Here is a 25,499-nt window from a genome sequence, read left to right as displayed (position 1 = left end):
TTCAAGCTTGTTAATGAGCATATTTTATTAAATAAAATGTAAAAAATACAACTCATTTGGTTACAAACATTCATTAATCAGTGGTAAATAAAAAATATTAATAGGTTACGTCACAAAAATAAATAGCCTTTGTATAATTGGTCCCTTTGTTGCATTTGGGTCTGTGTGGCAGAGACCGAAAAATATACAAATACACATTCACATACGCTATAGCCATGACACTGGCTTACAGTACATATTGTGCATTGCTTGAGCAGAAAGTACCTCTGAAAAACTATGACTTGGAAGGCTGGATCAACGGCAGAAACGGGTAACAATTCAGTATCTCTTTTGTGGCATGGGTAAGGTTTGTATAAATTGGCATTGAATATGTATTAATATTGCATGGTGTAATTTGGCATTTATTCCTTAAAAAAATCCTTGACAGTTAATGGCAGTACAAATTTGTGATCACTGACATTTTGGTCTGAAGATACAAACTGGAAAAGGCATTTGAAAAGTGTTTTGTTGTAAAAAGTGTTAGGAAGTTGAGAAATCTAAATATTTATGTATAGATAATTACACTATATGGACATTCAAATGAAAAACTGACATTTGGCAAATATATGTCAATCATTCTCAAAAGAGCATTTCTTTACATTCAATTCAACAAACAATTTGCATGCACTGAATTCAAATCTTTCAATACATTGTGTGTCAAAAACACTGCTTAATTTCGTAGTAGTGCAACAAGGCTCAAAATATCTCGATTAAAACATCCAGTTTATGCTGCATTCATATAATTAATACATAAATGTCATGTATTAAACTTCATTATGTTACATTTTGTATCAGGAAGTATCAGGCATAGGAAGAATTATCCTCCAGATATGGGGGAAAAAAACAAACTAGTAAAACACCTTAGTAAAGTTGCACGTGTGCCACAAATGTGTAGCATTAACATGGTGTCATGGTTAGTTGCTCATGATTTTAATTCATTTACCAACAAATGTATATTTCTGATTAAGTTTGGCAGTCAATAGGGAAAATGTATATTAAGCATTAAATGAATAGATCCCCAAAAAAAGGAACATTTTGTCATAATTTACTAACCCTCACGTTGTTAAAACCCTGTATAAATTTCTCTGTTCTGCTGAAGACAAAGGAAGATATTTTAAGTGTTTTTGAGCACCATTGACCAATAACCAATATATTGTTAACATGTACAAAAATAGAGATGACACCAACAAAACTGATTCTGATTGGTCAATGAAAACATTCACCAGTCAAATGTATTACGTCTCTATTTTCTCACACATGAAAATAACTTTTATCTTATAAAATGTAATATTTCATGTCTATTTATTTATTGATTTGGCAATAATCTGTTTAATAAGCGGTACACACATAGTAATAAGAGATAAGTCACTTTTTTTTAAAGTTTCAAAAAATGGTCTTTCAACATTCACACAACCTTTCTGTGAAGTGTACAAAGCTTCTACAAACTATAAAAAGGCAAGAAAGAAAAACGTAAAGGTTCTTTGGAGAACCAAAAAAGGTTCTTCTATGACATCGCTGTGAAGAACTCTTTTAGAAGCTTTGTTTTAAAGACCGCAGCTGCCTGTTAACTCAGAAATACACGTAAATCCTTTTAGGGTGATATGTGCCTTTCACCTGTGTCCTGATCTCCCTGTATTAACAATAATTTGTATATTTTCCCTTATTGTATTGTATAGTGAAAAGTAATGAGATTTCAAAATTGTTAATGTAACAAACAACCTAAAGTATTCTCACACTTAAATAAAAGTCTAATTGCTGGTGTAAAAATCTGTTTTGAAAAGGATTGAACGTCCTTCACCCAAACAGGATCTTACTTAACGTGTTAATTGTGCAACATTGTGCGCCTGAGTAAACTCTCCATACTGAGGTCATTCAACACTTTTCACTTAAATGATGCTTCACATGATTTATATTGATTGCTTAACACGTTTCACCCAAAACAAACAAATCCACCTGGAAAAACAGGATTCTCCTTCTTGTGGACCAAACGTATTCAGATACCTTTGAACATGGCACAGTCTATGTCAGCTTAATGGAGGTCTTGCGGTGCACACAGAGAAGAGTGACGTATGGCACCCCAATAAAAGCCCATTTCTCACTGGGCCAGAATTTGAGAACGGGTCCCTGCTCTGGAGCCTCGGATGCGGCGTCGAAATAAGCAAAACACACACATCCCAGATACGAACCCAAGCAGATAAGAATATGCCTGTAAAAATGACAGGTGAGGGGGTTCAATGTTAAAAAAGCAAATAATAACCACAATCAAATAGTCATAGTGACATCAGCGCTGTTGAAAAAATGATACACCGCAGACTGGTGTGGTGGCATTGCAGAGAAAAGGGTTGGGCTGATGTAACATCCCTGACACAGACTTTGCATATCACTGAGGAAAATGTTTAAAAAAACAAACTTGCAGCAGGGTTACATTTGCTTCCAAAGCGACTTCAAGTGATTTGTTTTGTTCTGTGTTCTTTGGGATCAAACCTATGACCTATATGTTGGTAATGCAATGCTCTGCAAACTGACTACAAGAACACTAAATTTTAAAGTATAATGTATAAATATTAGCAACCAACTGTTAACTGTTAAAGTCCACTGTGCTGAAAAGCAAGTTATTATTGTTGCTTATATGTTCACGTGGTGCAAATTCATCACTCAACGGCATTGGCGAGTAGTTTCTGCATAAAATCTGAGTTTCCATAAGACAAAAATTGTGGTATGAAATCTCCTTGGTTTCCTATATCACAAACACGTAACCAATCACATCAACACAGTTGAACGAGTGAATTAGTTGTTCGAGCCATAGATTTAGAATTTAGCATCTATTTACAAATATATATATTATTTTCATATTCATATAGTCTGAGGTGGTGCGAAAGAGTGGATGAGGGGACTATTTCTCAAATTATATCTATGGTTTGAGGTGGTGTGAAACAGTGGAGGCGGAGACTAATTCTCAAATTTATATCTATGGTCCGAGGTGGTGTGAAAGAGTGGAGGCGGAGGCTAATTCTCAAATTTAAATCTATGGTCCAAGGTGGTGCGAAACAGTGAAGGCGGGGACTAATTCTCAAATTTATATCTATGATCCGAGGTGGTGCGAAAGAGTTGAGGCGGGGACTAATTCTCAAATTTATATATATGGTCCCAGTTGGTGCGAAACAGTGAAGGCGGGGACTAATTCTCAAATTTATATCTATGGTCCGAGGTGGTGCAAAACAGTGAAGGCGGGGACTAATTCTCAAATTTATATCTATGGTCCAAGGTGGTGTGAAACAGTGAAGGCGGGGACTAATTCTCAAATTTATATCTATGGTCTGAGGTGGTGCGAAATGGAGGCGGGGACTAATTCTCAAATTTATATCTATGGTCCGAGGTGGTGTGAAAAGTGAAGGCGGGGACTAATTCTCAAATTTATATCTATGGTCTAAGGTGGTGCGAAACAGTGAAGGCGGGGAATAATTCTCAAATTTATATCTATGGTCCGAGGTGGTACGAAATGGAGGCGGGGACTAATTCTCAAATTTATATCTATGGTCCGAGGTTGTGCGAAACAGTGAAGGCGGGAACTAATTCTCAAATTTATATCTATGGTCCGAGGTGGTGCGAAATGAAGGCGGGGACTAATTCTCAAATTTATATCTATGGTCCGAGGTGGTGCGAAATGGAGGCGGGGACTAATTCTCAAATTTATATCTATGGTCCGAGGTTGTGCGAAACAGTGAAGGCGGGGACTAATTCTCAAATTTATATCTATGGTCCGAGGTTGTGCGAAACAGTGGAGGCAGGGACTAACTTTCATATTCATACCTATGGTCCGAGGTGGTGCGAAACAGTGAAGGCGGGGACTAATTCTCAAATTTATATCTATGGTCCAAGGTGGTGCGAAACAGTGAAGGCGGGGACTAATTCTCAAATTTATATCTATAATTCGAGGTGGTGTGAAAGAGTGGAGGTGGGGACTAATTCTCAAATTTATATCTATGGTCCGAGGTGGTGCGAAACAGTGAAGGCGGGGACTAATTCTCAAATTTATATCTATGATCCGTGTTGCTGCGAAACAGTGGAGGCGGGGACTATTTCTCAAATTTATATCTATGGTCCGAGGTTGTGCGAAACAGTGAAGGCGGGGACTAATTCTCAAATTTATATCTATGGTCCCAGGTGGTGCGAAACAGTGAAGGCGGGGACTAATTCTCAAATTTATATCTATGGTCCGAGGTGGTGCGAAACAGTGAAGGCGGGGACTAATTCTCAAATTTATATCTATGATCCGTGTTGCTGCGAAACAGTGGAGGCGGGGACTATTTCTCAAATTTATATCTATGGTCCGAGGTTTTGCGAAACAGTGAAGGCGGGGACTAATTCTCAAATTTATATCTATGGTCCCAGGTGGTGCGAAACAGTGAAGGCGGGGACTAGGGGTGGGCGGTATGAGCAAAAATTCATATCAAGGTATTTTTGACTCTTCCACTCTCCAAACAGTTTCCATAAGACAAAAATCGTGGTATGAAATCTCCTTGGTTTCCTATATCACAAACACGTAACCAATCACATCAACACAGTTGAACGAGTGAATTAGTTGTTCGAGCCATAGATTTAGAATTTAGCATCTATTTACAAATATATATATCTATTATTTTCATATTCATATAGTCTGAGGTGGTGCGAAACAGTGGAGGCGGGGACTAATACTCATAATCATATCTATGGTCCGAGGGCGTGCGAAAGAGTGGACTAATTCTTATATTCAAATCTATGGTTTTAAGTGATAAATTTATCAACTACAGGGGGACTTTAAGAACCAAACTGTAAGTTGCGGCACACTGAGCATGCTCACAAAAGGGAGTATGAATGAGATAAATACATGTGAACAGAAGGAGGGAGGTGCACTTACCAGGCACAGTGTAGATAAGGAAAGTTGACAGACGACCACATTTCACAGAAAATGCGATCACTAATCCAGCACATCAATGCCAGAGTCCACCACAGCCCTGAGAGAAGACCCAGCTTGAACACACGTGGGTTTTCACACCTACAGTAAAACAAACAATAAAAATCTCCTTATGTAATATAATATTACCTTATACTGTAGCTCACATTTACTGTATTGTTAGATATTTCATCAAACATTGCATATTGGTGCACAACTCGTTCTCTACGTGGTTTGGATATAAACTAAATATGTTGCATATGTATTACATTCCAACCTGCTGAAGAGAGATCTGGCTTTTCTTTCATATGTGTAAACCAAAACACAGGTAAAAAACGATGAATTCGGTACTGGAGCTATATTAAAGAGGACATGTAATGAAAATCTGAGCTTAAGTGCTATAATTGGGTCCCCAGTGCATCTAACATAGAAAAGAACAACCCAGCAACTTAGTTTTGGTAAACCTTTCTCTGCAAGCATGTGAAAAAGTAGGTCATTGAAATTTTGCTCTCCTTGTGATCCAGAAGGGAATCTTGTTAAAAAAAAATACAAACGCAACTATCCAACCACCGCACTGCCATTTATTAGAGAGAGAGAGAAAATAATTGACAGCACAATTGAGTTTCAATTTCATGAAACTACGACGATCAGTGTTTGCATTTTATCAGTTTATTTGCATTGGAAAAGACACACCCAAAAAACGGCACAAAGTGCATGCTATAATAAACATGCTATAATAAATTATCTAAAAGGAATTTTGAGCTAAAACTTCACATACGTACTCTGGGAATACCAAAGATTTATTTTACATCTTAAAAAAGAAATCTCCCCTTTAAGAAACCAGAATATCAGAGATTTGGAGATGGGCTATTTTAATTTAGATCAGTATGCAACCTAGTAACTTTTTAGTTACCACCCAAAACCACCTAGCAACCACATAGCAGCATATAAACAACCTTTTTGAATATATAGCAATATTCAGCAACCACCGAGAACATGTAGCGAATAGCAGTCAATGGTGATATTTAACATCTATTAGTAAGTTAGAAAGGAAAGAACAGAAATGCTCTGTCAGAAAAATGGCTTTATCATTAGAAAAAAGTTGCTAACATACAGTGTATATATCATTCTTTTTGCTGAACATTAAATGGCTGCCAATAATGTTGTTTGGTTTGAGAGATTTTAGTCACGATTTTTCACACATAGGATCACGCTGCCGGTCATTTGTCATACAACTGCCCACACAGATTCAATTAAATTAGCAGTAAACAAACATAGCAGTTCTCAGATGAATGTTTCTTGAATATCGATCACTGCTGACATCAGTGGTTAATGTCATAATAACAAAACCCTTAAAAGAGTCAAAAGAAATGTCCAGAAGCAGAAAGTCAGCATTTAAAGTGTTAAAGCTGCTGGGTTAAGATGCGAGAAGAAGTGCTGACAGGATTGGAGCGAGAAAGAGAGAGACGGAAGAGACAGAGAGAGCGACAGAGACAGGAAGTTACTAAAAGTAGAACGGCTGTAACAAATAAATATAGGCTTGAATGTGTTTGCGATGTGTCACTGTATCATATGATCTCTGCGTTAGAAGATTTGTTTTTGCCTCGTTGTGAAACTCAAGCCCTGTTTTCTGCTTAATGCATTTTAAACGTGCCACATTTTAAAAAAATGTAAGCACCAAAAAAAAAAGTTTGAAGCATCAAACAACTATACTGTAACTTCCCATATTTAAAGAAACCATCAAAGACGCATGCGTTTAAAAAACTGGCCCAACTGTAATACAATGGGCCAAATTTACTCAACAAGCCAAACTAGCATGAAGGCATAATTTATAAAAAGCACAGATAGAAGTGGAAATTTCTGCAGCTGATTTACTAAAAAAGAGACACGAGTGCAACATCTCATTTCCATAATGACCAACCCACAAAATGGTTTTAAAAGTTAAATATTGGTGCAAAAAGTTAATTGATAAGCGCAAACGTTAGTAAATCACCTTTCGTGATTTAGTTAAATACTCTCCATACATAAATTTTGCGTTAGTAAAGCTGTTAATAAATCGCCCCCTATGTTTTCTAAACTAAAATAATTAATGATAGTCGTCATGTTACTGGTGACTAGTATCTCAAGAATCCCAGTATGACGCTACATGCACACCGCCAGTGACGCGATCTCATTCATCTAAATGGAAGCTTGTCAATTTCCGGCGACAGAGAATGCTCAGGAAGTGGGTTTGAGTACAGGGCTGCGTTCAGCCCCGACAGACATTGCACAATGTTTTTTTAACGGAAACATTGGTGCGTTGAACACCCTGTTCTGATGACGCAAGAATTGCAACTATGGCAGCTGAGAAGGCCATTCTTTGTGTTGTGTTGTTTTGATCAGAACCTGATGAAATCGGTATAAATACGTGTTCAATACGCTCAGTGTTACAGTCACTGCCCTTGCCGTCCAGAATTAAAGGACAAGTTCAGTATTTTACACTTAAAGCCCTGTTTTCAGATTGTTTATGATGAAATAGAACGGTTTTGATTGAAATTTGGACATATGATGCTGGCCCGAGAATTTTTGGGTGTATCACCTCCCACCTCTACAATGGGTGTATAGGTGCACTGGAACAATCCTTTCTAAAATGCATTAAACTTTCGTTTACAAAGACGTGAAACTCACCGAGTGGTCAGGGGTGTTCATTGATATGCTCACACAAAAATCCCTGCAAAAGATGCATATCAGTGAACACCCCTGACCACTCGGTGAGTTTCACATCTTTGTAAATGAAAGTTTAGTGCATTTTAAAAAGGATTGTTCCAGTGCACCTATAAACCCATTATAGAGGTGGGAGGTGATACAAGAAACACCCGAAAATTCTCGGGCAAGCATCATATGTCTAAAATTCAGTCAAAATCGTTCTATTTCATCATAAACAATCTGAAAACAGGGCTTTAAGTGTAACATACCGAACTTGTCCCCTAAAGAAAACATCCCAACTTGGACACATTGGGCGAGCTGTCTCTTTAGTACCGCATGTTTATCTACGTTTATCTATGTTGCTGCTGATTGGGTTGACAGTTTTGACACCCCAAACAAGAGAAAACGTATCTTAAACCCATTGCACTCTGTTCCAGGAAACATGTAGTTTAACCCGGAAACCATAGCAAAACTTCATTTCTCAAATGACAGAAACACTTCCGGAAGCGACAACCAATGAGAGTGAAGCAGTGGTGGTTAAGTCATCCATCTTTTGTCATTTACTGAGAGGATGGTTAGTCATTAGTTTATAGTTGTTACTAGGACAACCAAAATTAGGAATGCCTTCTAACAACTTCTAAGAGACTAGCGACACACAGCGATGAACTTACTGGCGTTGTGCATGCACAATTAGAAACAAACAGCTGATGTCTATTCAAACAAGAACCATGAATATTTCAGTCTGATCTTCACGGTTTACAAAGTGCACTTTAGCAAAGATAGTTTTGCTGTTCTCTCATGACATCAAGCAAGCAAACAAACAAACAAACAAATGCTGCTAATTTAACATGCAAAGACAATGTTTACATAGATGTCAAAGGCGCAGCAAAATATTTTATTCTTTTTACTGAGTCTGTGGGAAATCATGAAAAGTCTAGGCTAACATTATAAGTGGATCTCGAAACAAACATGTAATTATAAAAAAATGTATGATACAACCAGAGAAACCCATGTCACCAGCAATATTAAAGTTCATGCTTGATCTGAATTGAGAATACTAGAGTAAGAATAAATAAACTAAACTATCAAACTTTCAGAATTCCTTTACACATCCTTCACTATGATTCAATTGCTTGAATTGTAGATGTTGAAGTCCATACCATTGTAAGCCATTATTGTGTGCAACAGTCAAACACTATGCATCAACTGTTCATGTATTACTGCTAAGTGCTAGAATAAGTGCAGACAATGAAAACTTTATTCTAAGTTTAGTTAATATGATGGTATCAGATAAACTCTCTGAACATTTTGCAGAAAGTTGTAAGTCATTAAGGTCAATGGATTTGGCATCACAGCTGAACACACATTCTACTTCCTGTATTTTTTCTGAAATCCTTGGACACCAATAATACAATCCTGACCTCAGCAAGCAATTCATAACATAATTTATGACTTTCTGCAAAATACCAGTCAACACAAAAACCCTAGAAGAGCCAAATCAAACTTAAAGAAAAAAGGAACTGATGAGATGAGAAACAATTTTAGACTTCTTGGAAACTGGAATAGTTATTATTTCTATATAAAGCAATGTAATGTTATATTTAACTCTGTACTTTGAGATGTTTGGTGTTCGTTCTTATAAAAGCATTGTAATCTACTACAACTGTTGCAAATACGTTCACTCCAACAATGTTTAAAGAGCACCTATTTCAATGCTAAAAACAATGTTATTTTGTGTATTTGGTGGTACTGTATAATACAATTTGTCCGTGTGGTTTACGGTACATTCACACGGGGCACAAGCGTTGACGCTTCACATTTACTTTTAATGGGCGACGTCATGCATTGCCGAACTGAATCCGTTGGCACCACGTCCCTGCCGTTGCTCGCAGCAGAAGTTGAACATTTCCAATGCCTGCGTCAGCCAATCAGTTCGCCTTATGCAAATAACCTAGGCAGAGCCAGCCAATTACGTTTATGGAAGACCGGAGCATGTGTTGCGGCCACTGTGATTGGCCGTTGACCATGCTTAAAGGAACAGTATGAAAGAAATTTATATCAATTAATCATAAAATGACCCTGATATGTCACTAGACAACACATTAAGAAATCATTTTCATTTCAAATACTTATATCACTCAGAACAGTGGTCTGGATATTGTCATTTAAAAAGTGGAGTTGCAGCCCTCAACTACTGTTTATGTTGTCATGTTGTGTATTGCAGTACCAGTTTTAGCCACAAGTTTTGTGATTGCAGTACCAGTTTTGGCCACAATCCTACATACTGTTCCTTTAAGACAAGCCTTCCGTCAAGCGTTAATGCTTTCGCTCAGTGTGAATGTACCGTTAAGGTAAAAAAAAACATTATTTTTCACATACCGTTCATTTTTGTAGCTCCAGATTTTACTCTCTTCCTGAAACTCACGGATTTAAAAATCTCTGTGTCCCTGATTGGCCAGCTAATCTGTACGTTGCGATTGGTCTGAATACCTCAGCCGGACGTCAGCCGAAAATGTGACGCGCCTTACGATACGTTTGAAAGATTCATGCACAATGGTTACAAGCTGTGAATCCAAATTGGGAGGAATTATGATAATGTCGGTCTTTACTACATCACCAATCCCAAGAAGTAAACTGTTGCCTACAATCTGTGTGTTTGTTTTAGTTCAAGAAAAGAGATTTAAGTTGGAGACGGTAACTCGCGTCATCATTTACTTTGGGGTTTGTACCTTTTGCATATCGTTAACATGCAGGCTACTAATAATACACACTTACACTTAAATCATGAATCGGACAATATAGGTTCTCTTAGAAAGACAATGATGTAGTGAGAAAACTAAAAAAAGTATTTCCGTTAAAAATTGTATGTACACACGACAATGCTGTCAAAAATATCCTTGTTTACACGGATCTGTAAATATGACTAAATCCACTGTATTAGGTGTGTCAGGCCAGTAGATGGCGATGTTACCTTGTAAAGAAACACTACACTATTACTTTTATATTTTGCGGCCTGGAATTTTTTTTTTATGGAGTAGTTTGTAACTGTAACAGAATACATTTTAAAAGTAACCCTCACAAAACTGTTCACATGAGAAGGCGTCCTAATGAAAAACTTGCACTCAAACACGTATTTAAAAATGTGCGTTTTCAAGACCCAAAAACGTTGTCATAGTGTAAACACATAGCAAAACCAAGGCCGTAACCAAATCGTGATCATTGATTCTTGAACATTGGGGGGATCAAAACATTCAGGCCCCCCTCAATGTCTATTGTGGTTATGGCCCTAAGCAAATTGCATACAAAATGTCTAGTTAACGGTTGAAATCATTGTTGTGTAAATGACTCCTAAAACTACAACATCATTCAAGGTTTGCTAGAAGATAAAGCTGTATCTTACTGGTCAGAATGTAGAGCTAAGAGCTATCTGGTAAACAACAGCAGCTAATCTTGTTTTCAGGAAGGAATTGATAAAAATGTTTGTTCTTTTGCAGAGTGATGCAAATGAACTCCATGAACATCTGGACGTCTTTAGGGAATAGTTACTTGGGTTGTTGTGACTGAAGCGTGCAAAAGAACAAAAGTCACGTTGACATGCTGCTCTCAGTAAGAAAATTTTAATAAAATCTAGGTCTAAGGTTTACCTTGTAAAGTCAGATGGGCTGCATTGTGCGTCACTAAAGATTTTATCAAATTTTTTTGTCTTGTATTTTTAAATGACAAATGCAATGCTGCTTTAAGATTCAAGCTTTGAAACAAAATATAATTTATATTAAGGCAGTCAATGTTATTTGAATATGCAATGCAATATCATATAAACACTACAGAACTGATCATCAGCTTTCAGTGCATATATTTTTACATAGCCACCGACCTCTTTAGCTCAGTAATGAGAAGTGCAGTGCATGGGATTCCCAGTGTCATTAGGGATATGGAATTAATGGCAGGTTTGATGAAGGCCAGGCAGGTGGTGATCCCTGACAGAATGCCAATGACAAGTTTAAACCTCGACCTGGTGAGACAGAGACGGGAAGGAAAAGAGTAAAGTCAGGAAGGAGAATAAAGGAGAGACAATAGGGCAAGTACGCAAGTGATAATGCACCGCCTACAACTTGACGGGAATATCAAGCCTTGAACAAACAAATAAGGATGCACTAAATGTAAATTTTCAAGCAAAACGCGTAGGCTTATGGATGTGATGGCACACCTGTCTTTACGAAATATCTTAGGAAGATATCGCTTAGGAAACCACATGCCAATGGCACACATTAGCACCCACAATATGGCAAGTTCATCCAACATCTGTCCCAAGAAGCTCAGGGTGGCGTGGAAGTAAGTTGAGCCGATACCTAAACAAGATCAAGAGGATAATGTAAAAACAGTTTTATAGCATTTACACAATCCAATATACATTCAGTCAAGCATTAACCTTGGGCAAGAAATGTTTAAGTGCTGTATAAGGAGATGTAAACGATTCTGCTGTATTATTTCATTACTAAATGAAATAAAATACCTATACATATCCCCACTTATATTAAAGAAGTGAGCTGAGCCATATCTATTGACCAGGCGATCATATATATTTGGGAGTGATGCTTTTTGGCAAGTTCACAACACCCTAGCAATGTAGCAGCACAGGAGGCCAGCATCACAATAATAAGACTTTTGTTGTTATAAAATAGTTTTAACATATAAATCTTTATGTAATAATGTCAAATGACATTTTAACAAATATATTACTGTTCTTCACAAATGAATACCAATCTGTCCAGGTCTAATCCTTTAATCCAAAGGGATTATATGATGGTAAAAGAGATTTCGACTCTTAAAATCCTTCCCAGATTAATTAAGTCAGCAGCTTCTTCAACACCAGAAAAACTCTAAGCACATTTGTACAGAGCGGTGTTTGTGCCGAGTTGGCTACTTTCCCATGCTGTTCCTCAGTGAGGTTTTAATACACCAGTGGTTTGAGTTGAGTAAAACTCACCCTTTGCACAGATCTCTTACCAATTTTTCACGTGACCGTTGGCTTTAAGAAGAGAAAAGACAACAAGCAACTCCAAATAAAAAGTATGAAGGCCAAGGAACACAAACAAGCTTGATAAAATTGTAGCTTTGCTTTTCGCAAAGCAGTGAGGGTCACACTATGATGAGAGGAAGCTTTTGTAAACCAAAAGCACAGAGGGTGATAGGACCCTCACTGTTTAAATGGCAGATTCTCAAAAGACCAAACACAGTTGTGAGAATGGACTCTGGTCATGTGAATATTAACACACTTTACTGATGACTAAGGGAAATAAAGTTTGTGTGGCCTTCTGTGAACCAGAAAAACAAAAAATCTACTGACAGGGGTCCACTGAGTGCAGAAAAACACTACACTTTACAACTTACTGTGAATTCTTTAGTTTAAAGAGCCCCTATTTCATTGCTAAAAACAACGTTATTTTGTGTATTTGGTATAATACAATGTGTTTGTGTGGCCCGTGGCCAAAAAACACATTATTTTCCACATACCGTACATTTTTGTAGCTCCATATTTTACTCAGGGAACTACACTAACCTTTTCCACTGGTGGCACTTGCGCTACTAACTTTTTCAGTTACTGGCGCAAAACATGATTTGGTCGCACAAATTAGTTATATTATATTATGGATAATAATGAACAATAATGAAACTGTATTGCATACAGATATGCTTTTAATTTTACTTGCCATCTTTAAACCACATGCCGCCTTGTTTTTTTAACGTTGATCTGACAGATCTGAAATTCACTTGTGGTGGTAGCCTGTGAAAAGGGCAATTATTACCCACCGACACAAAATGGTCTACTATACATGTGACAAAGAACTAATAATGTGTGACACAACACACTACTTTGATTTATTGAACATTGATATTAATTTCACATTATAGTTTGTTAATCTAACCACCCCAAATTTTCTTTGAACAAAGCTGACACTGTTTAGCCCTTTTCACACACAAATTCCGTAAAATACACGGCATATGAATCCTGGATTTTTCCGGAATAGTTAGATTTTTTTTCATTCACACTGCCACGTTAATCCGGCATGTGATGGTCCCGGAAAGACACGTGACCTATTGAAAGTCCCGCCCTCTCTTCCACGCAGCATCTGAAGTTTGCATATTATATATTATTTCTCCCTCCAAGAACCACTCGCGTGCACTTTTGTTTATGATAAGATTATAAAGGAGCGTGTGACGCGCCGTTCTAATGCTGGTGAATGACCTCACTACGGCACGTGCGTCATTGTTTATGCGTCTCATTTATCATTTCCTGATTACTGCGTCAATCTAGTTTGCAACATTTCTCGTGATGAATGTTTATATGCATGTTATCTCGTTGTAAGGAGCTGAACCATAACTTGTGTTGTGATGATGACGCACCCGTCCTCACTTCGACACGCCCATTACGGCATTCTTGCGGCTTCTTGTTCACACAGAGGGTTATCCGTGTATCTGACTAGGTCCTCTTTCCGGCAACGATCCCAGAAGATTAACGGAACGAGTTTTTGTTCACACAGACGCTTGTCTGGCAATTTTACGGGTATTTTCTGGGACCAGAGGTCTGTGTGAATGAGGTTTTTGTTAAAGCACCACAAAAACACTTACTGTTTTTGCACTCATAAATGAAGCAATTAGATGACCCCTTTATATTGAAACTCAATATATACAATACTATGTGTAGTATATTAATAGACAGTGCAGGTCTATAGATTATAAATGTGACTGATGTTATAATGGTTATAATTTCTATTAGATAGGCACTTTTACTGCTTCTGCTCTATTGTTCTATTTCTCTCTTACCGATTAAAAAAGCTTAATCCACTCATTATTTCAGATTTAAAAGTCTACTTGCGGTCCTGGTGACAGGTGACTTTACTTACAGCTTTGCGTTTTTTTATATCTTGAGTCAGTTTGAGCTTTGCTCGTTCAGTGCAATGGTCCTGACATAAACATTGCTTTTTTGCTACCATATCTGTGCAAACATTTTAGAAAAGATATGGTTTATTAATAATAAGATTATAAAAAACGGGAGAAAGCAAATGCAGCACGTAGAAACCGGAGGCACGCTGAAACTGCACTGGAGCTGTTTTTTTTTTGTAGCGCTCGAGGCCGTTCTCCGATCGACTCGGGATTTACACAAAATATTAATCAGACTTGGGACCCGAAGTAATTAAACTAGGACCGACCCCGACGCGACTGACCATTTAAAATATAAACCCGGAACCGCACGGGTCCCGCGTCCTCAGTGAAGGCCTCTAATGGTAAAACTTTGCTCAAGTTCAGAAACATGGAAGGATACAATGTGACACTTGCTTCGCTTCGCACCGACCCAATTCATTGAGAAACAGAAAGCACGCTCACTGGAGAGACAAGACATGCTCTCACGCAAATTGAAGCCAACTTGATGTGTTGTAGGCTCAGAGCACGTTATAAAACGTATTCTTAAAATACACATGTCTGTTTTAATAAATCCTCATAGTAAATCATAGAATATTGCCTAAAACATAAGGTAGGCACAAAAATAATCAGTGATCCATTTGCGACCCAATAAAAATTAGGGTCGCAATGGCATTTCAAAAGGTCACATATGCGACCAAAATGGTCGCAGTGTAGTTCCCTGATTTTACTCTCTTCCTGAAACGCACGAATTTGAAAAGCTCTGTGTCCCTGATTGGCCAGCTAACCTGTACGTGATTGGTCTGAATACCTCTGACGTCAGCTGGAAACGTGATGCTCCTTACCATGTTTGAAAGATTCTGTGACAATGCAATGCTAACAGGATTTAACTTACGGGCTGTGAGTCCAAGCGGGAAGAATTATGATAATGTCGATCTTGTCTACATCACCAATCCCAGGAAGTAAACTACAATCCGTGTGTTTGTTGTAGTCCAGGAAAAGACGATAACTCGCATCATCGTTTACTTTGGGGTTTGCACCTTTTGCATATTGCCAACATGTACACACCTACACACCAAAGGAAATGTAAAAACGTGAATCGGACAATAGGCGCCCCTTAATCTTAAAGTGACTTTTAACTAGAGATGCACCGATAAATCAACCAATAACAGTTCATTTTTCACACGATTTAAAAACAGACGATAGTAATTGGCCGATATATCCTGTCAATCAAAAGAGACAAGGAAAATGCTATAAATTTGAGCTCTGCATATAGAAAATGTAAACAAACATCACTAGTTTAATGTTCAATATTAATGGTCATTATGGGACATTTTCCCGGACAGGTTTTATCCTATTAAAATACTAAAATGCATGTTTGAAGTGCGTTAATTTAAAATCAACTTGCACTGACATATCTTAAAGGGCGCCAATGATCTGATTCACAATTTCCTTTGGTGTGTAAGCGTGTATTAGTACATGTTAACGATATGCAAAATGTACAAATCCAAAAATTTGGTGTCACATTACTGGCTGACGTCAGAGGTATTTAAGCCAATCACAACGTAATGGTAAGCTGGCCAATCGGGGACACAGCAGCGCTTTTCAGATCAATGAGCTTTGTAACAAATCAGAGCGTTTGAGGAAGGCAGGGAAATCTGGAGCAACAAACATATACGGAATGTGGAAAATAATATGTTTTTTGAACCATAAACCAAGCAAATACATTGTATTATTCCAAATACACAAAATAACGTTTTTAGCAATGAAATAGGTGCTCTTTAACATTTTTTGTAAGGTTTGTTTGAGCCATTTTTACAAGACTTTAAGATGTCAAATAAATCTTTGGTGTCTTCAGAGTACGTATGTAAAGTTCTAGTTCAAAATATCATATAGATAATTTATTATAGCATGCTAAAATGTCCACTTTGTAGGTGCGAGCAAATATTTGGCGTTTTGGGTGTGTCCTTTTAAATGCAAATGAGCTGATTAAGGGGCGGTGTTATCCTCTTCTGACATCACAAGGGGAGCAAAATTCACAAATTTCAATGACCTATTTTTTCATATGCATGCAAAGAATGGTTTACCAAAACTAAGTTACTGGGTTGATCTTTTTCACAATTTCTAGGTTGATAAAAGCACTGGGGACCAAATTACAGCACTTAACAGAAAAAAGACAGATTTTCATGCCATGTTCCCTTAAAATGTCCCAATATAACTAAGGCCCAGTGCTGGATTAATTTAAACCCTGTCTGGGAAACTGCCCCTATATGAATAAATCTTCAGAATTTAGTTAATGCACGTTAATATAACCATTAAACTATTGGTATCAGCTTCGGTATTCGACAGATATCAGTCTGAATAATCGGCTTTCCAGTGTATGTCTACTTTTTGAATCCTGCAACACAGGTTTTATTCTGGGTTATAAAGCCGTGCTAAAGATCAGGTTTATACCGAGCCCGTAAGGGGTCACTTTGGTGTATTTTTTAGACCACACTATTGCGTTCCCACGCAATACTTTTGCGTTCCCACGCAATACTTTTTGCGTTCCCACGCAATACTTTTTGCGTTCCCACGCAATACTTTTTGCGTTCCCTCGCAAAACTTTTGCGTTCCCCAGAGAAACCTTTTGCGTTCGCTCGCAAAAAGAGAATACTGTTTCTCGAGAAAGCACAGCGCTTCACAGCGTCACCTGAGGCAGTTCATTAGGCAATGGCATCATTGATGCCCACTGTTTGAAGATTTGATATATAACTACTGTTATTAAAGAATTATACAGTATTTCTTTGTATTTAAGTCCAAGTTCAAATGAATAGTGGCATGTAAGACTAGTTTTGCATATTTATTTCACTCCAAAATGGTCTAGTATTGTCACTTAACTTATGCTGCTTGACTTCTCAGCATAAAGATCATTATTAAATTAATATTAAATATTTCAAATTTAGAAATAGGCTACCCCATGCCATCTAATAAAGAAGTGGGTACCCCGTGCGTGCCGTGTACCCAGCACTACACCATATGGCATCATTGATGTCCGCTGTTAGTGGATATATAACTACTGTTATTAAATAATTGTATTGTATTTCTTTGTATTTGGGTCCAAGTTCAAAATGAAACTCTATAAACCGCTCCGTTGTGAAATGGAGCGGTTTGTGGAGTTTTATTTTGAACTTGGACATAGATACAAAAGATACAATGTAATTATTTGATAGCAAAGTTGTATATCTACTAACAGCGGACATCGATAATGCCATATGGCCCGGCGTTGCATTGCCCCCTCAGATCTGATTTGTACCCCCTCTGTTTCATTTTTGTATTCATGGTTAAAATGTTCAACCTCTTGATTTAATGTGCATTCAGTGCGCCGAAAATATTGTATTTAATTCACACTTAAGTGTATTAAAGTTTATTATATTTATGTAACAAGCACACCCCACAAAAGTACATTTAAGCACACTTATTCCTCGCAAGGGAGGCGCGCACCCCCGTCTTTCAAACATGTATCATTATAACCTTTATAACAATAAAGTAAACTTTATACTTCCACTGTGTTTGTCTGATATGAATAACATACGTCGTCAAATTATTATTATTTGAAAATAATATTTATTTATTATTTGGAAATTACTATCTTATTTGAATAGATTTGTATTGCTGCTTCCACAGACATCAGTGTGTATTTTACAAACTAAATGTAGGCTATTGTTTTACCAGTTCGTATGTGTATTTAAATGTCTGAAATCTAAAATAAACATTATGAGGTTGAAAACTCTGCATAGTGTTGCTATATGACAGCGCTGAGCTCGTCCGTCTGGCTCAGCGCGAAAGACGTTTGAATCTGACAGTAATGTCACCAGGGGCGAAAATCTCATCTAAATGTTGGGGGGGACAATAAACATAAAATTTTTCAAGAACAATTTTTGAAGGGGACACCAATAATACAGGCAAAATTGTACTTGCAAGGAAATGGGTACAGATAGAAAACGTTTCTCTTTCTCTATGAACGGACGCAAATTTAATTTTAATACATATGAATGCAGAGGTGAAAAGAGTAATAAAATTTTCTACTTAAGTAAGAGTAAAGTTACTTTAATAATATTTTACTTAAGTAAAAGGAAAGTTACTTGTCTAAAAATCTACTCAAGTAAAAAGTAAGTCATTTTAATTTTAAGAGTAAAGTTACTTTTTTACAGCGGGGAGAGGTTTCTAGTATAGTTCACAAAGGAAGGATATACATCTCAAACTATGTTTTTAATTGTAAACATCTCTACAATTAAAGTGCAATAACAAATGTTAATAAAATAAAAAGCTTTTTTATAACTAAGAAACATTTATGGAATTATTTAATGAGTTTTACAGGTGAGTTATGCACTTTTGAAGCAAAAATAATATGAGGTCAGCAGCTAGTAAATACAATCATTATAGTAAGGTTGTAATTGATGTATTGCTGGTAACATACATTATGTTATTAAACTATATACATAAATGAGCATATAATGAGATGAGTGCCATGGCTATACACTATACATCCTTTACACGTTTATTAGCTCCCAGACCTGTGTACCTGATGTCTTTCAATCTATCTCTCGCGCGCTCGCTCTCTCTCTCTCTCTCTCTCTCTCTCTGCAATGTCTAATGATCTGCGCATTTTTGAGGACGTTCTTAAATTGTTTGACTTGACGCGAAGCTGCTAGACCTCGGAAGATAATGCACATGTATTAAAAACGCATCGTGCAAATTAGCGGTTAAAACCCGGTCGGCAATTCTCAAACTCCGTACTCAAGAGCATGAACCCTAACTGAATGAAACAATCGCTTTGCGTCAAAGGCCAGGGGTTTCTTTTGTAAGAATTGAATCTGCATTGCCCGCGCCTGTCTCGTCCCTCTCCGTGGTTCTTTTTGCGCGTTCCCCCGCCCATCAATCAATCATCCGACCGTGGCGCGTCTTTATCACCTTACTTTTATATTTATTTTTACTCAGTAACGGATATGATTTAACATGTAGCGAAGTAGCCTACAATACTTTGAACATACTTAAGTAAAAGTAAAGTACAGATTTTAAAAACTACTCAAAGTAAAAGTACACAAAAAACTCAGTTACAGCAAGGTGAGTAAATGTAATTTGTTACTTTCAGCTCTGCCTCACCTCTGCATGAATGCATAAAAATTTTTTCTTGATCGTTTATCTGCTTCTGTTCTCAGAAAACGAAATATGTTCATGTTTATATGTCAACATAGTCCAGTTTTAAAACATATGAGGATAAACTAATAAGTGATGGGAAACGTTGTATATAGCTATTTAACGCGTCGGCTCCGTACACTTCTCTACCACCGGAATGTGTGTCGGTGGTGACCGGTGAGGTAAAAGGGGCGCGGGCAGTGGACCAAACCACTGTGAGGCAAGGGAGGGGGAATCAAAATGTTTAAAAGTTTTTTTGTTGTTGCTCCGTTTGCATTTGTATTGTTTCACTTCTTACACACCTATTTTAAGTATTATAAATCATTAAATTATTTTCAATACACATATTCTAATGATATTTTAGGGGGACAACCCTCAGATAGGGGGGGTCCTGTCCCCCCCGACCCCCCCGGGATTTCCGCCCATGAATGTCACTGAACATTTTAAATCCCATATGGGGGTTAAATTAATATTTAAGTGTAATTAATTTCAAATATATAATATATTAAGTTGAAATAAAATGTAATAAGTTGCCTATAGGCCCGGCTGCAGGATGAAATGACTGAGGGGCAATTTGAAATTGTTGGGGGCTTACCATCAATGAATAATACACATTGAGATCTCGCTTTGGAACGACAGATTTTTTAAATGCAGCGCTCCATAAAACACTCAATATGCAACTGCACAGGTAACCAATAACTCACTAGCAACATTTAAACAGCGTAATAATCCATATTGTAGACGAGAGTATTCACGGCAATGGCAATATCCTCACAACATTATTATTGATCAAAACTTTGACAAAAATTATTTTCAAAGGAACTGCATTCTTACAGTTATTCAAAGATGCACACATTATTCCGCATATGATTTGAATAATAGATGAGAGTATTCATATAACAGCAATGAACGTCTCATATGGCAATAAATATCCACATATTACTTAACACAACAGCATGATGAAATTAATAAACGGATAAGGAAGCAGGATTGACATGTAAATTGTATTATTATTACCGTAAAAACAGCAATATTACTGAAATAACCTCTGAGGTAAATGCGCAAAACATGTTAACCGCATTAACAAGTCTAAGCAATAAAAGTGGAAAAGACATAATTATCTCTTAAAACTTTATATGACAAAAATTATATTTAAAAGAAATGTATTCTTACAGTTATTTAAAGATGCACAAATAATTCCATATATTATTTCCTGTTTAAGAGCACGTTCGTCGGCCTCGCTCTGTTATGTAATAGCTGCTTGACAGCCCTTGTGAAAAATTAGCGTGCTTAAGTGTATTGAAAGCGTACTTTTTGTGTGCTTAAAACAATAAGAGTATACTTTTTGAGAAGTGCACTTGCTGATAATATAATATAATTAAAATTAAAGACCACTTAATGTACTTAAATGGAATACACTTTAATGAGACTATTTATTAACACACTTAAGTGCACTTTTTACAACTGTAATAATATGTATTTAAGTTTAACTTAAAGAAAGTACACTTTCATGACAATATTTCTAAACACATTTAATAAATGATCATTAGACTGAAGTGACCTACTAAAGGATTTGTTAATTTAAAGTTCATGCAGTTCTTTTTTGTTGTCTGTTAAAATGTTAAAAAAAATAACTTTGAGTTTGTTTGTTTATTCTAAGGGATGCAATTATTCAATATTGATACTTGTTTGATTCTAATTTTACAATATGAAACTAAGAGTTTTTTTTTTATTTGTTTGGACATATACAACTCATTATTCATTTATTAAATGTACTTTTGCAAAACAAAAAAATCGATTCATAATTATTTGACTACCAAACTGTTTTATTGTCAGTGTAAGCATTGTGGTTTTTGTTTGTTTGTAATGCATTAAACTGAAATGAATACATATTTAATTAACTAGATTTGTTTTTCAGTATTTTGAGAAGTACATAAAAGTAGTTAAAGTACATACTGTAGAAAGATGCATTGAAATCGCTTTACTGCACTGAAATCACAGTTCAACTGATTGAATTTAATTTTATATTTTTGAATTTATTTGGCAAATTTGTATTTGAAACATTACATTTTATTAATAATTAAATGTACTGTTATATACTTTAACTTATTTTTAATTTCACATTAATTGCTTGACAGCAGATTGAACAGTGCACTTTAACTATATTTTAAAAACACTAGAAGCAATTATGAAAGTAAATATAAAGTTGTATTAAAGACCCACATAAGTTGTTGCAAAAAAGCACTCTTAATGGCAACTTATTGTTTTAATTTCAACTTAATATGTGATACATTTGAAATTAATTACACTTAATTTGTATTCATTTCGCTGAAAACATTGGATTTAATCCACACTTAAGTTTATTGTTAACCGACATTAAAGTGTATTTTAAGTCACATTAATTTCATGTCATTATATTGTGTAGTGCACTTTAAGTAGCCTATATTGTAAAAACACTAGAAGCAATTATGAAAGTAGATATAAAGTTGTAATAAAGTAACAATTAAGTTAACTCTTAATGGCAACTTATTACATTTTATTTCAACTTAATATATGATATATTTGAAATTAATTACATTTAATGTGCATTCAGTGCGCCGAAAAGATTGCATTTAATTCACACTTAACTGTATTAAAGTATATTATATTTATGTAATAAGTACACTTTGTAAAATTACATTTAAGCACGCTTATTTTTCGCAAGGGAGGAGCACATCCCCGTCTTTTCATTATAACCTTTATAACAATAAAGTAAACTTTATACTTCCACTGTGTTTGTCTGATACGTCCGCAAATTATTATTATTATTTGAAAATAATATTTATTTATTATTTGCAAATTACTATCTTATTTGAATAGATTTGTATTGCTGCTTCCACAGACATCAGTGTGTATTTTACAAACTAAATGTAGGCTATTGTTTTACCAGTTCTTATGTGTATTTAAATATCTGAAATCTAAAATAAACATTATGAGGTTGAAAACACTGCATGTTGCTATATGACAGCGCTGAGCTCGTCCGTCTGGCTCAGCGCGAAAGACGTTTGAATCTGACAGTAATGTCACTGACCATTTTAAATCCCATATGGGCATAAGGTTAAATTATTATTTAGATCAGGGGGTTGAACATTTTAACCATGAATACAAAAATGAAACAGAGGGGGTAAATCAGATCTGAGGGGCAATGCAACGCCGGGCCATATGGCATTATTGATGTCCGCTGTTAGTAGATATACAACCCTGTCACCAAATAATTACACTGTATTTTTTGTATCTATGTCCAAGTTCAAAATAAAACTCCACAAACCGCTCCATTTCACAACGGAGCGGTCTATAGAGTTTCCCCCCGAACCAGGACCCAAATACAAAGAAATACAATATAATTATTCAACATCTGTAGTTATATATCTACCAACAGCGGACATCAATGATGCCATATGGTGTAGTGCTGGGTACACGGCACGCACGGAGTACCCACTTCTTTATTAGATGGCATGGGGTAGCCTATTTCTAAATTTGAAATATTTAATATTAATTTAATAATGATCTTTATGCTGAGAAGTCAAGCAGCATAAGTTAAGTGACAATACTAGACCATTTTGGAGTGAACTGAATGTGCGGGACTGGTCTTGCATGCCGCTGTTCGTTTGAACTTGGACTTAAATACAAAGAAATACTGTATAATTCTTTAATAACAGTAGTTATATATCATATCTTCAAACAGTGGGCATCAATGATGCCATTGCCTAATGAACTGCCTCAGGTGACGCCGTGCAGCGCTGTGCTTTCTCGAGAAAACAGTATTCTCTTTTTGCGAGCGAACGCAAAAGGTTTCTCGGGGGAACGCAAAAGTTTTGCGAGGGAACGCAAAAAGTATTGCGAGGGAACCCAAAAGTATTGCGAGGGAACGCAAAAGTATTGCGTGGGAACGCAAAAGTATTGCGTGGGAACGCAAAAGTATTGCGTGGGAACGCAAAAGTATTGCGTGGGAACGCAAAAGTATTGCGTGGGAACGCAAAAGTATTGCGTGGGAACGCAATAGTGTGGTCTAAAAAAATACACCAAAGTGACCCCTTGCGGGCTCCGTAGGTTTACAACTGCAAAATCAACACATGAATTACAGAATAAAGCATTAAACTCATGAATTTGTTTTTACTGAGATAATGAATTTCCTTCAGCAGCCCTTCCCATCATTCAGCTATTTCCTGAAGAGCAATAATATTCCGAAAAGAAGGAAGAGTGGAGGCCCCAAACTACAACAAGTTACTGTCGGTAAATGAGATAGAGATAGATAGAGTGTGTGTGTGTGTGTGTGTGTGTGTGTGTGTGTGTGTGTGTGTGAGAGAGAGAGAGAGATCCAAAGGGGGTCAAAATTTACCAACAACCACAAGCAGAGTCCATATGAGATAGATGCCACTGTTGAAATGCGTGGCATACTGCCTGAATAGACACATGAGAATAGGAGGCAAGACGAAAAACAGCACATTGCTTATCTGAAAAGAGAAAAAGAACCAAGGAATGAATCTCAACAGTTCTGAAAACACAGATTCGGTACATACCATGTTTTTACACACTCTTAACAAAATACCATAGATTATATAGTACAAAAATCCTACTTAGCTTGATATTCTGTATGACATTCTTTACATTTGAGGTGTGGTTTACAAGCAGGATGAATTCAGGTCAACTACTGGCACTTTACACAACTGCCCACGTGAAAAACACTGTAGCATTTAATATAGTAAATCGTATCATAGTAAATAATATGAAAGTAGCTATACTTTAGTAATTACTATTTTGCAGTAGTCTATACTAAAAATTCACTTTAGTAAAGTATACTACAGTATTTTTTATGTGGGGGAAAACTGTCTGTTTATAAGGTCCATGTTTAAAGAAAAGAAACAAAGAGAAAGCAGTACTAACTTTCCACACTTTAAACTGTCAGCAGACCATACTTGCGAAAGTATCTCGCAAATTATAGCACGCGCATATACTGAAACAAAGTGACACATCAAACTTCAGCGTTAGACAACAAAGAGCACGTACCGTGTTATAAAACTCCGCTATTCCGGAATAGATCAGATAATTTCCTTCACACCAATCCACCTCCGAGCTGCCAGCCTTTAGATGAGCCCAAAAATGTACGTCCATCTCTCCTCGAACACTATTTAAAGATTGTCACAGATTATCGAATTCAGTTGACACGAGCTGAGCTGCGCTGAATATCTTTACACAACGCTCTGTCGAAGTTAGGTTGTCGGATTGGACACACGTAAAATAGATCGACTGCCGTCTCCAGGGTTTATTTTAAACAATGACGCATTTGTAGTCGTTTTAGCTGGGCATGTCATCATGCCATCCCGTCCGAACCGGTCCGCTCGTGCCGCTTCTGACCTGCAGTGACTGTACAGTACTGACAATAACAACAGCGCAACATGTGATCCGCGCATGCGCAGATTGACCCCTGTACCTCAGCAGCGTTTCTCAACATCAAGATGACTTAAAATTATTTCAAAATAAGACAAAACAAGCATTAAAATAAGCTGAACAACTACAGATCAAGTTATTACTGGTGTTTTGTTATTTTTATTACAAATATACATAGTTATGCAAAGCTCTAATATTTTATTTGGTGGTTGTGGAAGAGTTTGATAAGTATTGATGTTTTACCAATTTAGACGAAATATTAAAATACTTTTTGGCTTAACAGTGTGTTCGGTTGTTTTTGAAAAAAATGCACATG

General features: G+C 36.6%; 1 protein-coding gene across 1 annotated transcript; it reads right to left on the bottom strand.

Annotated features, from left to right (window-relative positions):
• On the bottom strand, window positions 1-25,196 carry acer2 (alkaline ceramidase 2). The gene is made up of 6 exons (XM_055212178.2): window positions 24,803-25,196; window positions 24,135-24,249; window positions 11,865-12,006; window positions 11,532-11,669; window positions 4,937-5,074; window positions 1-2,245 (listed from the first exon to the last, which is right to left on the bottom strand). Exons 1-6 carry the CDS (start codon window positions 24,905-24,907, stop codon window positions 2,059-2,061), a joined length of 825 nt encoding a protein of 274 aa, XP_055068153.1. The 5' UTR covers window positions 24,908-25,196; the 3' UTR covers window positions 1-2,058.
• Window positions 25,197-25,499: the final 303 nt, after the last annotated feature.

Source organism: Misgurnus anguillicaudatus, chromosome 21 (genome assembly GCF_027580225.2).
Source record: "Misgurnus anguillicaudatus chromosome 21, ASM2758022v2, whole genome shotgun sequence".
In the NCBI taxonomy this organism is placed as follows: Eukaryota; Metazoa; Chordata; class Actinopteri; order Cypriniformes; family Cobitidae; genus Misgurnus; species Misgurnus anguillicaudatus.
The sequence above is the reverse complement of the archived record's forward strand: the minus strand, read 5'-3'. Positions and strand labels throughout refer to the sequence as shown.